The sequence below is a fragment of the Brugia malayi genome (assembly GCF_000002995.4).
Source record: "Brugia malayi strain FR3 genome assembly, contig: Bm_v4_Chr2_contig_001, whole genome shotgun sequence".
Lineage (NCBI taxonomy): Eukaryota > Metazoa > Nematoda > Chromadorea > Rhabditida > Onchocercidae > Brugia > Brugia malayi.
The window spans coordinates 13,163,679-13,179,418 of NW_025062476.1; the positions used below are offsets into that span (position 1 = coordinate 13,163,679).

Below are 15,740 nucleotides of genomic sequence, written 5' to 3' on the forward strand. Positions count from 1 at the left end.
ATTAATATTATTTTTTACATTTAAATAAATTTTTATGAATATTTGTTGAATAGAAAAGCAATCAAAAATGGATTTTTGGAATAAATTGATGGAATGCATTGAGATATTTGATAAATTTTGTTAAAATTTAAACAAATTTAATATATTTTAATTGCATTTCTTTTTTTTTTTTTTGCTCTCGTTTTTACGCGATAATTACGACGTTTATTAATTTTGAAATATTCTGTCGTTTTTTTTTTTTTTTTGTTTTAATTTTGTTTAATTTCAATTATTTATTTATTTGTTTGTTTTTCTTTTTTCATAGATTTCGACAATTGGTTTTTTTATTTTTTGAAAAGAGAAATATCAGAATATCAGAAAATTCTTGGAATACATTCAATATCTGTTCTTACGTATTTTTTTGACGTTATTCAACGAAAGACGGACACGTTTACATTGACGTATTCTTCTGCAAAAATAATATAATTAATTATTATTATTATTATTATTACTGCTGCTTTTAATATTTACTGTAATAATTATTATTTACTATTTCATTTTTTTTTTTCGCTTTAGTTCTTCCTATCTTCTTCTATCTCTCTTCCTTCCCTTTTTTTTTCTCCTTTTTTTTTTGTGCTTTATTTTCTGTTTCTTCAACTTTAATACAAAATTTGAAATATTATTTTTTCTTCCACAAACAAGTTTTCCTGGGATAATTAATTAATTAATCTATCACAAAGAAGAAGAAAGAAGAAGGAGAAGACAACAACTATATTATTACTATCTACTCCTACTACTACTACTACTACTGCTATTATTATTATTGTTATTGTTATTATTTTTATTTTACTACTACTGTTATTGCTACTGATATAATTATTTTATCAGTAATAATAAAGTAATTTGTAAATTAACCATACAATCCAGGGTTACTATTTATTTGTAACCTTTAATTAATTTTTTAATATATGCTCTGATCGATATTTGCATATCATTGCTTTTCTTCTTTTCTTTTCTTTTCCTTTTTTTTTTCCCTCTCTCTCCCTCTCTCTTTCTTTTATCAAATAAGGAAAGATCAAAATTTTCGAAATTTCTATTTCATCATTTTGACAGGATCTACCATATTTTACGGAACATTCCATACCATTATTACTATTATTAATTATTATTATTATTATTATTCCTATTACTGTTACTGTTATTATTACTCTTTTTTTTTTGGTATTCTATTATCAATAAACTAATTTCTACAATCTAATAACTATTATTATTATTATTATCAATTATTATTCCAAAAACAAAAAAAAGAGAAAAACGGAAAGGAAAATTTTGAATTAAAACACCGGATACGCAATTATTTCATATACAAAATATATATTCCTGAATTTTTGGACAACAGAAAAAAAAAACGGAGAAAAGTGAAAAAAAGCAAAAAAAAAAAAAAAAAAAAAGCTTTGGATCTCTTTGAATTTTATAATCACTTAAAAATTCGCTTATCACTATAATATCAATTTTACTAATTGCTATACAATATAACAAATACATCAAAACGTTACCGTCTTGCATCATATCAGCTCCAACATTATCAACGGTAACACTGTTTCCACATACCGTTGCTACAACATTTGATAATTTAAATCAATCCCAGAATTTTCTCAATCCTTCAGCATTTTATCCGTTATCAGGATATACAACAACAACAGCAACAACTACTGCTACTACTACGTTTGCTACTACAATAACAACAACAGCAACAACAACAACATTAATTCCAATTGGTGAAGCACAAACTGTATTTTTAACTCATCCTAATACAAATATTTCTACTCCTAGAACTTATTATCATCAACAATATTCAAATTTTCAACCTTCTGCTACAGCTGCTGTAGCAGCCACCGCTACCTTTCTTTCTGGTAATATTCTAAAGAATACAACAATTACTGGTATACCATTTAATACCACTAATAAACGTAAATCATCAACAATTTACGGTAATATATCAGATAATAATAGTAATAATAATACTAAATTATATCGTGGCAATCATTTTACTACTACTATCTCTGAATCACTATCATCATCATCATCATTATCATTAGCATCATCAACGATACCAGTAAATTCGAAGAAAACGTGTCTAAAACTTGATCAGAACACATTTTCCGGTATTGTATCGGAAATTACACCAACAGCAGCACATTCATTTGCAGCTACATGTATGGCTGCATCACCTATAAGACCGATAATTGGTCAACAACAACAACAGCAACAACATTCACCACAACAACAATTTATAATTGCTTCTGATATCAGTAATCGTCATCAGTGTCGTAATCATCATCATCATCATCATCATAATCATCATCAACATAATCATCCTCATTCAATATTAGCAAAAAATCAACATCATCATCATCAGCAACAACAACAACAACAACAACAACATCGTCATTTAAATATTAACGAACAATCATCACGTATTGCTGTCATATCATCATCATCATCATCGTCAACTGCATTTAATCTACACGAACCTACCACATACAATAACAGACGACAACATTCATCTATGGATCAGATGCGACATTCGCAACAATCACAAACACAGCAATCACAGTCGCAACAAGATTCGCAAGAACAAATGGTATCCTACTGGATATACCATTGTATCAATAATATATTTAATAATATTCAATTTATACTATTATATTATTCGTATGAAAATTTCTCAATTCAAAAAAAAAACATTTCATTTCGTCTTTTTTTTTTTTTCTATCCTAGAATTTAGAATTTTATTTGATATAAATAAAAATTTGAAATTTTTTAGTAACATACTTCATCATTCATTCAAAATAAGAATTTTTGTGATCATATTTGATTTATAGCAATTAATTGATTGAATAAATTCTAGCATATAGTTAATTAGTTTAATTTATTAATAATATTTATTCCATTTAAATGTAAGAATTTAACCAGTTGATTTAAATCATAATTTAAAATAATTGATTCATTAATATTAAAAAAAATTTTCATTTCATTTAAAAATGATATTTATTGGATGATAAGAAAATAATTTTGCTAATAAATGAAAAATTGATTATTTAATTTGAAATGATAAGAATATATATGTGTGTTTCTTCTATATCTCTGTCTATGTTTAACATCATCAACTGAATTTCTAGTTGTAAATTGTCATATTTTCATCATCATCATTTTTTTTTTTTAAATCTAATTTAAAAATTCACATATTCATATTATTATCATTTGATAATGATAATATTAATTATCAAATACAGCAAATATTCAATTAAATGAAATGCAAAAACAATAGTTTTATTTTTTGGAATAATTAAAAATAAAACCTTTTTTAAAAAAAAAAAAAAAAATTCTAAATCATTTTTTACATTTATCAATAAATATCAGAAGGCATAGTTTTTTTTTTTTTTTTCTTTTTTAAATTAAATAGGATTTGATGAAATGTAATAAAAAAAAATAAATTTAATTGAATTTTTTTTTTTTTTTTCAGGCATCAAATTTGTTAGTTTTGGGTAATGGTTCAACAGCCACCGGTACAGCAGCAATTAGCGCTTCCGCATTGGACATTTCAGCATGCACACAGCAACAACCAAATTCAGTGTTGCGTGTTATCATCGAGAATATGCTTTATCCGGTAACTCTCGACGTGCTGCATCAGATATTTTCCAGATATGGCAAAGTTCTTCGAATTATTACATTTAATAAAAATAGTTAGATTTTTTTTTTCTTTCTTTTTATCCTCATAAATACATATATTTTTTTTATTAATACATCAATATAAATTAATTAGGTATAATTTTTATTTTTTAAATTATTTTCAAAAAATTTTTTTCAAAGTTTACATCAGTATAAATTAGGTATGGTCTTCTTTTTTGAATTATTTTTAAAAAAAAAAATTTTCCTTTAAACTTTACATTAATATAAATTAGGTGTAGTTTCTTTTTTGAATTATTTTTTAAAAATTTTTTTTAAATTTTATATCAATATAAATTAGATGTAATCTTTTTTTTTTTTTTTTTTAAATTATTTTTTAAATAAAAGATTTCTTTTTTTCTTTTTTTTTTTGGTAACATTTATTGACTTTATTACCTTTTTTTTTTATTACTTTAATTAAGTAAAATATAATATGGACAATAGCGCTAGAATAAATATTTCATAAACATTCAAAATTAATGTATTTCTTATCAAATAAATTGGCACAGCTGCACATATCGGTTTTAGCTATAGCAAATTAGCCTTAACTAATTATTTCTTCTAAATTTTTACAACTGGCTAAGCTATTGATAGGATTAAAATATCTCTGACATATTCAGAAATGAATTTTGAAATGCAAAATATAAAGATGATAACAAATAAAATAATTAATTATTTAATTATACAATTTAGAAAGTTTTTAAAATAATATAACAAAATTATTGAAGAATTAACTAAATTTCATTCTATCAATATAATTTTATGAAAATATGTTTCATTAAAAAAAAAAACTCATTAAAAAAAAAAAGAGAAATAATTCAATAATTTATATTAGTTTAATTAAATGATTTAAATTGAATCAAATGAATAAATTAATTTTATTGGCGCAAATATTCTTTTTTTTTTTTTATTTAACTGAATTTTTTCATTCTTTTTTCTTTTTTCAAATTCTATTTTAGATACATTTCAAGCATTGGTGCAACTTAGTGAAGCTAATAGCGCCCAATTAGCGCGACAATCATTAGATGGTCAAAATGTTTACAATGGATGTTGTTGTCTTCGTATTGATTATAGCAAACTTGCAACACTTAATGTGAAATATAATAATGATAAAAGTCGAGATTATACCAATCCAAATTTACCATCCGGTGAATTAACTCTTGAACAACAGCTTAGTCTTGGTTGGTTTGTTTGTTTGTTTGTTCTTATTTGCTATCAAAATTACAATTTATAAATATAACAAATTAGGACGATGAAACTTGACAAAAATTAATTACAATCAATTTCTTTCATAATTAATCTCTGAAAAGTTCATCTTCAATAAGTTCAAATTTGATCGAAAATTAATAAACTCTTAACAAATGATTGGTAATTCATTATTTTAACACATTTATAGTATGTAAATGATTATTTTACTGGCGTAAAACATTGTAAAACCGTCAAAAATTTATGTATTAAAAAGAAAAAAAAAGATAATAATAAACATATAATTAAAGGTTTAAAATTTGTTTTCTTTTTTTTTTTTTTTTTTTATAGGTAAGCAATTTTACTTATTTGATTTTATAAAAAAGAAAAGAAATTTTTGTTATTTTCAAATTTCTCTCTATGCAATCCTTGAAAGTTATTTCTTTTTATAATTTTTTTTTTTTTTTTTAACAATAATTTTACAATTATTATTTTTAAATATTTTTTTTTTTTTTTTTTTTATAGTATCAGCGGCAACAGGTGGACAAATGGGTCCAACAATTGCATCACTTGTGCAATCACCGTTTGCTTTTCCATTTGGTGCAACAAATCCGCAGTATGCTTTTCAGCAGCAAGCTGCGGCATTTCCGCAAGCTGGTATATTTTTAAGAAAAAAAAAATTGTACTTTTAATTTTTTTTTTTTTAATTTTCTCTTTCTTTTTTTTTTTCAGTATAAATTTGAAAGAAATTTTATAGATGCCTTAGCATCACCAACCGGAATTTCGCCATTTCTTACTGGTTTAACAACAACACTTGCATCCGGTGCAACAAGTCCGGTAACAGCTAATGCAGCAATGATTAATGCTACCGCAGCGGCACTTCGTTTTCCACATGTCAATGTTTTAAATATGTCATCCGTTGTACTTGTCTCCAATCTAAATGAAAATGTTAGTAACATCTTATTTCTAATATTCATTTTTTTTTGTTAATTTATTCAATTTAAATTTTTTTTTTCTTTTTTTTTTTTTTTTTGCTCTATGCTTTATATATTATTTATTTATTTGCCTCATTTTAATGAATTTCTTACGACTTTCATAATAATTTTCCATTTCTTTTTGTTTTAACAAAAATATTAAACACAAATTATAACAATTTTTTTTTTAAAAAGTTAATTCAAGTTTAATCAATTATTATATTTTAAAAAAGAAGAATAATATAGTATCTATTTTTTTTTATATCAAAATTTTTTTTTTTTTTGTTTTTAATAAATAAATCATTAATTAATTTTTTTTTTCAAACTTTTTGTCCTTTTTTTTCTTTTTTTTGATTTATTTTTCCTTTCTTTTTTTTTTTTTTTAAATTTATTGCTCTAAACTATCCTACTTTTTGTTTTCCCTATAAAATAAACATTATTATCAATTTTTTTTTCCCCTTACTTTCTAGTTAATTTTTTTTTTTTTTAATTTTAATTTTTTAAATTTTTCTATTCACACATTAAATAGAAGGAGACAAGGTGACACAGTGACACACACACACACACATACACACTATCTCTGTCCTATTTTCAGAAGGTCACGCCAGATGCTCTCTTCACTCTTTTCGGTACGTATTGCTTGTTTCTCTTTCCTACTTTTTTTTTCTTTTTTTTTTTTTTTTCATTTTAAAAATTTAAATAACATTTAAAATACATATATAATTTGAGGAATTATACTAAACAATGCAAAATTAATTAGATATATTTGATTGATTGTTAAAAAAATTTTTTTTTATTAGCTTTTTTAATGTATTATATTTCATTGCTTAAATAAATTAATAAAATTATATTTTAAAATTATATTTATATTTCAGGATCTGTTAGCTTTATCATTTTCAATTAAAAATATAATATATCTAATCTATTCACTTAAATGCTAATGAAATATTATTTATTGTAAAACTTTTTGTAATAATTTTATAGCAAAAAAAAAAAAAAAGAAAAAACTAAAAATTAAAAATGGAAGAGAAAAGAAATAAATTTCAAGAAATAATTTAATTTAAAGAATTGTTTAAAAAGAAAAAAAAAAAAAAAGAAAACGAGAGAGAGAGAGAGAGGAGAAAAATTCTAATTTTTAGTATAAATGCAGAAAAGAAAAATGCATAAAATGGTTAAAATTGTTTTTTTTTTTTTTTTTTTTTAAATTAAGATTTAAACTTTCAGAATTTTTTTTTTCTTATCCCTTTCTATCCTGTTTCTCTTTCTCTCCCTCTCTCCCTCCCTCTCTCTCTCTCTCTCTTTCTCCCCTTCTTTAACCATTATTCCTTTTTATTAAAATTTTTTTTTTTTTTTTGAATTATTAAACAAAATGCTACACAGATCCTGAATTATTATTACACTATCAAAAAAAAAACATACATATTAGCAATGTAAAATTAAAATTTTTTTTTTTTTTTTTAAAAATGAAAACTTCAAAAAAAAAAAAAGGAAAGCAAAAACTTTTTTCTTTAAAAATATGCTTACTATCATTTTCTATATTCTAATTTCCCCTTTTTTTTTTCTCTCTTTTAATCCTATCAAACAAAAATGTAAATAAAATTAAGCCAATTTTTTTAAAACTTTCATAAATTACCAAAAAACAAAAAAACTTTTCACTTTTTTCTTTTTTCTTTTTTTCCATTTCTTTATGTTTCATTGATAGATAAATGCTAATTACTTTTCAAATAGCGCCAAAAAAATTTTTTCCCTTTTTTTCTTTTTTTTTTTTTTACTTTCTTTTTGTAATTATAGCAAAATACTATTGCTTTGTTCAACATTTTTTTTTTTTTTATATTTTATTAAATTTCAACAAAAAAAGAAAAAAAAAATGAAAAAAAAGTTATTGATAAAAAAAAAAGAGAGAGAGAGAGAAAAAAAAGAATTTTAATTTTTTTTTTTTTTAAATTTTGAAACTAAATTGAAATTCATGCAATCGCTTCTTTTTTTTTTTTTTTTTTTTGATCATTTTATTATTATCAAAATATTTATTATTAATGTAAACAAACTCTCAGTACTCCTTTCAAATGATATATATATTTAATATAGAAATTAAAAACTTTTTTATTCTAAATTTTTTGCATTTTTTTTTTTTTAAATTTTTGTTACTTTTTTTTTCTTTCTTTTTCTTACACATGAATGAATATTAATAAATAAAAAAGTTTTTTTTTTTTGAAAAAAACAAAATTTGAAATTATTTGTTGATAAAAGATATTTGTTTGTTTGTTTGTTTTTTCCTTTTTATTTATTTTCAGGTGTATATGGTGATGTACATCGAGTTAAAATTCTTTTCAATAAGAAAGATAATGCATTAATACAATATGCTGAACCACAACAAGCACAACTTGGTTTATTTTTTCATTTTTTACTCTTTTTTTGTTGTTAAAAATTTTAAATCTTTATTTTTAATTACTGTTTAATAGGAATTATAATATAATGTAACCTGAAATTGAATTATCATCAATAATTTAAATTACTATTAATAGAAATTGATCGTAAATTTAATTTGAATTATCATCAATAATTTTTATTTTATTTAATGATAAAATCAACGATTTGAGGCATTTCTCTTTCCCTTCTTTTTAGTCTTTGTTTGAAAATAATTCCAATTTAAGAACAAAAAAAAAAAAACTTTTTTTTTCCTTTTATTTTATAGTTAAATTGATTTGACACATAAATTTACCATTGTATGCTTACTTTTTCATTCTAAAATTAGTCATTCGTTTGTCAACAATTATTTATTTATTTATTTTTTTTTTTCTGATTCTGTTTTTATATTCGATTGTTTTCTTTTATTATTATTAATTATTATTACTATTATTGTCCTTTTTTTTTTTTTTTTTCGTTTTATAGGAATTATTACTTATAAATTTTAAAAAAAGAAAAAAAAAAATTTTTGAAAAGGATGAAGTAATTACCCATAATTTTTCCACAATTTAAAATATCTTCCATCTTTCCTCTTCTATTATCATTAGCTATAATCAATCATTCTATTAAATATTCCTCTACAACTAATATTGCTGCAATGTGAAGGAATATTTTTTTTACGTATGCGCAAATAATATGCGCAAAAGTCGCAGTATATTTTAGATTCAAATAGATATGAAAATTTTTTTTTTTTTATCAATTCTATCCCTCGGTTCACTTTTCTCTCTCTCCCTCTTCCTCTCTGTCCCTCTGAATCCTTTTTTCTCTCTTTGAAATACATTTTTTGGATTATTTTATTCTCCTTTCACTCCCTCCTTCTCCCTTTCTCTCTCTCTCTCTCTTATCAAATTAAAATAATCATTCAATTCCGTCAATAATATTAATGAAATTCTGAAAGTTATGTAGAATTTTTTTTTGCGGAAAAATGAAAAAATGAAACAAAAAATTTTTTTTTTAAATATAAATTTTGCTTTTTTCTCTCTCATCTTTTATATTTCAAAAATTTTTTTTTTTCTTTTCTATTTATGAAGAAAAAAAAAAGAAAGAAAATGATTTTTTGTAATTTTTAAAAGTTACTTAAAAATTATTCATTCTTTTTCAACTATTCCAATCATAATCTAACTTCAAAACTGATATTATATATTCAAAAATAGTCCTAATCACTTATCTTTATTCAAATTTAAAAAAAAAATTTTTTTATAATTAGCAAAGAGCGAAAGTATCATTAGATTTACTTTTTTTCATTAGATTAAGTTTTAATATTTCATTAGAAAACATTGTAACACTTTAAGTTTTGATATCAAATTAAAAAGAAAAAAAATGATATTTAATTTGTGATTTCAAACTTTAATATTTGATTTTTAATCCCAAAAAAAAAAAAAAACAACGCCAAATTTGTAGTTTTAAATTTTTTTTTTTTTTTTTAAAGAATTAAATTATGATACCAATTTAAAATTTTAGTATCAAATTAATTCAAATTAATTTTTTCAGCTATTCAACATCTCGATAAAGTCCGCTGGCATGATAAGCAAATACGTGTTGCAACATCAAAACATAGTAATGTTCAAATGCCAAAAGAAGGTAATTACGTGTTCGTATGCGTTTACGTGTACGTACGTACGTGTGTGTGTGTGCACATTTGAATATATACGTGTACTGAATGTTATTTTTGTAAACTTCTAAATTGTTTATTTATATCAATTATTTAAAAAAAAAAAAAAAAAGAAAGTCTATTGATGTGACACGATGTCATTGCAGGAATTTATTCAAGAAATTGATTTTTTAATTTTATCCTTAATATTTGTCCAAAAAAGAAAAAAAAAAAAAACAAAGAAAAATAAATGAAAGAATCAAAAAAGGCAAAATAAAAAATCTTTCATTTCATCTTTCCTTTCACCCTCTCTCTCTCTCTCTGTGTTTTAAAAAAAAAATGAACTCAAAAGAAATTTATAAAATTATTCTAGAAAAAGAAAAAAAACACTTATTTAAAGAAAAAACTGTTTGAAAAAGAAAAAAAATAATTTTAATTAATGAAAAGTTTTTTTTTTTTTTTGAATAAATTTTTTAAAGAATAACTCATTTTTTTTTTTTTTTTTTTTTCAGGAATAACCGATTACAAAATAAAAAAAGAAAAAAAAAAAAACATAATTATGCATAATTAAATAATTATTTTTGAGGACAACCGGATGCTGGCTTAACACGTGATTACTCTCAATCATCATTACATCGTTTCAAGAAACCTGGTAGCAAAAATTATTTAAATATTTATCCGCCAAGTTCAACACTTCATCTTTCAAATATTCCACCAAATATTACGGAGGAATTTCTTACAAATGCTTTTGAACAACATGGCTATATCCCTAAAGGCTTTAAATTTTTCCCGTTTGTTTTTATTATTATTATTATTATTAATTTCCTATTAATTAATTTCTTATTAATTTTTACTATTATTCATATTAATTAATTTTTTATTAGTCAAATTATTGTTAACTTTTATTGTTCTTATTAATTAATTTCTCATTAATTTTTATTATTATTCATGTTAATTAATTTCTTACTAATTGAATTATTGTTAATTTTTTTATTATTCATATCAATTAATTTCTTGTTAATTTTTATTATTTATTTTAATATTGATATTTTTTAATAAAACCATCGATTATATCTAATCTAATGGAAAATTTTTGAAACATTTTAATTAAATTTGAATAAAATTTTGCATTTTTTTTTTTTCTTATTTTTTGTAATAATTTCATTTTACAATAATGCATTTTTTTTTTCTTATTTTTACAATAATTTCAAATGTGAAATTAATTGATTATAATAAATATGAAATAAAATGAAATAAATATAAAATAAAAAATATAAATATGAAAAGAAAAAAAAAAATAAAACATAATTTATAATAAGTATGAAATGAAATAAAAAAAAAAAAATAAATTTTATGCAAATTTTTTTTTTTTTTTTTTTTTTTTATTTTTTATTTTTTTTTAGAAAGGATCATAAAATGGCTTTGCTACAATTAAACGATGTGGAAACAGCGATTAATGCACTAATCGAAATGCATAATTTTAAACTAGCCGAAAATGCACATCTTCGGGTATCATTCTCAAAAAGTGGTATATGAAAAAGTAAACAAATTAATCTTTTCTTTCTTTTTAATTATTATCATTTTTGTAATTGGCATAAAATTAATTTCGTTTTGTTATCAGTGAAAGATAAGCATTTTATCATTTATTGTTTTTTTTTTTTGATTTTTGTTATTTAAAAAAGAAAAAAAAAAGAAAATTTTATCATTTTTCTGTTTATTTTTTGCAATGTACCCAACGTTTCCCTTTTTTTTCTTCTCTCTCTCTCTCTCTCTCTTTTGTCCTCCTTCCCTTTTATTTATTTATTTATTTATTTTTTGAAATAAAAAATATTTTCTTTTTTGATAAATATTGATTTTAAAAAAATGAAAAAAGATGATAGATGAACTGATGAAAATATATTTAATGAAATTATTTGATTTAATTTAATTTTTTTCACTTTGTTTTCATTTTTTCTTTCTTTCTCTTAAAATTATCATCAAAATTTCTCTCTCTCTCTCTTTTTTTTTCAATTTTATTTTGTATTCATCTAAACTATTAATTGAATTTATCATAGAAATTATCATTTGGAATTTATTATCATTTATCAAAATGTATCGGAATGTCCTTTTTATGATGACCAATTTTAAATTTTTGTTTTTTTTTTTCTTTTTATTTTTTTTTTTATTCATGTTTTTTTACATATTAATTTGATAAAAAAAAAACAAAAAAAAAAAAAAACAAAAAAACAAAAACAAAAAAAAGAAGAGAAATGCAATTCCAATATTAAATAATTAATTCCTAATATTCCGATTTACAATTTTGTTTTTTTTTTTTCTTCGTCATTTTTCTAAATTTTTATTTACATTTATTTATAAATAATAAAATGGATAATATACATTTTGAAATTTCATCGAATTTGTTTTTTCTTAATCAACTAAATTTGCATATTTAATAGAATATTTTAAGACAAAAAAAAAAAAAAAATTTACAATTAAATTTAAATGAAAAAAAAAAAAAAATATTTGATGCAAATTCAATCTTATTTAACATTACGTGAAATGTTTCAGCGTAAATAAAATTGCATTATTATTTCATTTTGGTTTGTCATTGATACATTTTTATGATATCATTAACCCACGTCAATAATAAATAAAATTGCTACTGCTAAAAAAATTTAATTTTCTTTCAATTCCAATTTTTTTTTTTTTAAAAAAAAAATTACGTTATGAAATGTAATTAGGATAAATTTAATTTTCTTTCAATTAATTCCAATTTTCTTAAATTATGAAATGTAATTAAGATAAATTCAATTTTTCTTTCAATTAATTTCAATTTTTTTTTTTTTTTTGTTTCAATTAATTTTTTCTCTCAATTAATTTCAATTGAATTAAGTTATATATATATTTGAATTAAGTAAAGAAGTTTTTTTTTTTTAAAATAATCTTTCTTTCTTTCTTTCTTTGTTCTGTTTCATTCATAAACGAAATTAATTTATTCACTGGAATTGAACAAAAATAAATTGTTAAAATTTTTTAATTAAATTTTCTTTAGTTAAACATTTTAAAAATTTGTTTTTCATCCTTCTAAAACAAAAAAAAATATTCTTTCACACACATACATATGTTGTTAAATTTTTGATTATTAAATTTTTTAAAATTATTGAATTTCTTTTTATATTCAAAAAGCATTTGCTATTATCTTCAAAATGAAATTACATGCAGTTTATTTTAACTTTCTCATTGAACAAAATGAATTCTGTGAAATTTTCAGGCTAATAATCAAACAGAATTTTTCTTTTTAAAAAAATTTTAACCAATAAAATATTTGGAAAATTTTTACAATAAAATCTATTTCATTCATTTTCTTTCCAAATAAATAACTATTAGTATTATTATCATCATCAATTATTCGATTATAATTGATTTAAAACGAAAAAAAAAAAAAAAAGAAAGCCATTTTCAAATGCCATTTTATGCAAATTAAAAATTCGCTCATTGCATATTTGATGTCATTGAAATTAAAATAGAAATTGTAATTGACAGATTTGAAATGTGATATTTTATTTTATTTGATCGTCTTTTTTTCACAAAAAAAAAAGAAGTAATTGAATTTGTAATTTTTGAATTTTTTTTTTTTTCTTTGGTAAAAGGAAAAAAAAAATTTCACTAAATTGAAATTATTTGAAATACACTTATTGCTTTTTTTTTGCGTTCATTCTTTTTTTTTTATATATTTGTTTTGTATAAATTTAATTTTACAAAAAAAAAAAGAAAAAAAAAAAAAGACAATAGCAAAGATATGGAAATATTTTTTTCTTAATTTTTTGAGTGAAATTTTTAATATGTTTTTATGCATTTTATATTTCATATTTTAGTATACTGTGTGTTATTTAGTAGCATACTTTTAATTTATTAAAGAAATTGTAATATATTTAAAATTAGTAGAACTGATTTCAAAAACAAATTTTAAATTTTTCCGTGATGAAAAACAAAAAAAAAAAAAGAAGGTAAAATTTGTTTTTCATTTTCAACTTATTATTCAAAGCTGTTCATTTAGATAATCAGAAAAAAAAAATTGTAATTATAAATTTATTTTTTCTTATTGCTTGATTTCCTTTTTTTTTTTTTTTTTTTTCTAGAAAATACATTCCTTCTAAATGGCATAAATTTCTAAAATATTAATTTCTGCAAATTTTGTTTAAAAAATTGAAATTTAAATTGTGGAAGATATTTAATTAAATATGAATTTAAATTGTAAGTGAAAATTTAATCAAATTTCCAATTTCAACTAATATATCCTTCAATAATTTTGTTTTTTTTGTTTTGTTTTCAAGGAAACGAAGGAAAAGTGTTGCAAATGAAAATGATTTAAAAAAGTAGTGGTAGTAAAATTTAATTCATTCGAATAGATCAAATGAAGTAAAATATTGATGGAAACAAATCATTTTATCAGTTGATCATTTCAATGCGGGTTTATCACTCATTATCACTTTTTTTAGCTTATCATCATTTATTGCTATTTGAATTGTATTAACAATTATTGTAGCTATTATTTTTGTCTCTATTTTGTAAATTTTATAGTAAAAAAAAAAAAAAAAGGGAAAAGAATGAGTTGAAAAGAAAATTGAAATCAATTTTAATTCATTGCTTAATGGATGCTAATTTATATTAAATTTTAAATGAATAAAATTTCACATGTTTAATTGAATTAGATTTTGAATAAGTATTGTGTGTTTCTTTTTTTTTTTTTTTCACATCTTTTTTAATTTATTAAATCAACTTTATTTACTTATTTGTTTAACTTTTTAAGTTTAAATCTAACTTTTTTTTTTTTTTGCTTGATTAATTTCTGCATAATTAACCATTGTTCACTTTGTTTGCCTTTGTTTGTTTTCTTTTCTTTTTTTTATTCACAAAATCTCTTTTAGAAAATTTTTTTTTTTCTTTTTGAAATTTCAGTGAAATTATTCACAAATGAATCATTCATTATTCATCAGTGTTATTTGAATTATGCATAAAAAATGCATGATGTAAATTTTTTTTTGAATTTTCATTTTAAACAAATCTTTTATTCTTTCATTTCTTTTCCTATCCACTTTTTTTTTTCTTTCTTTTTTGTTGACATAAATTTTTTCGCAATGAGTTTGATTGAAATTTTAATCTAATGGTCGATTAATCTTTTTTATGAAATTTTGTTTTCTTTTTGTTTTGTTGATAAATAATTTTTGCATTTTTAAAAATTAATTTCTGCATTTGAAAGGCATTTTTGATGATTTAACGCACAAATTTTTAAAACTGTAATTTTAAATTGCTCATTTGTTTGTTTTTTTTTTTTTTTTTTTTTTAAATTTTTTGTAACTTAAAATATTTGAGAAAGAAATTTTTTGTTAATTATAGATTAATATAAATGTAAAATATAATATAGACAATAGCTATTGTTCATCCTAAGCTTTTCCTTTTTTTTTTTTTTTTTCTGCAACAGTAATTTTTAACGTATAATTCATTTCCGTCAAACTGTAATTATAATTAGACAAATGCATATGTTTCAATTATTAAAAAAAAAAAAAAAATTCATAAAATTCATAAAAGATTTGAGGGAGAAAGAAAGAGAGAGAGAGAGAGAGAGAGAAAGAAAAATAATTGAAATAAATAATTTTTTAAAAAATTTTCTTTTCCTTTTTTTTTTTTAATTTCCATTTTTGCCTCTGCATGCATCATCTTCATTTCAGTTATTAAATTTTCAACAAATAAAGAAAAATTTATGCTCAAAATCATATGCAAAAAAAAAAATAAGCAAATATGAAATGTTTTATTATCAAAATTAATTTCTTTTTTTTTTT

General features: G+C 20.7%; 1 protein-coding gene across 1 annotated transcript; it reads left to right on the top strand.

The window, feature by feature from the left end:
- Positions 1 to 2,197: 2,197 nt before the first annotated feature.
- On the top strand, positions 2,198 to 11,457 carry Bma-ptb-1 (conserved hypothetical protein,hypothetical protein; the record flags this gene model as incomplete). Its single annotated transcript, XM_043079416.1, has 10 exons — positions 2,198 to 2,623; positions 3,506 to 3,725; positions 4,668 to 4,889; positions 5,419 to 5,550; positions 5,651 to 5,841; positions 6,463 to 6,496; positions 8,159 to 8,251; positions 9,822 to 9,911; positions 10,508 to 10,712; positions 11,325 to 11,457. 10 exons carry the CDS (start codon positions 2,198 to 2,200, stop codon positions 11,455 to 11,457), a joined length of 1,746 nt encoding a protein of 581 aa, XP_042935350.1.
- Positions 11,458 to 15,740: the final 4,283 nt, after the last annotated feature.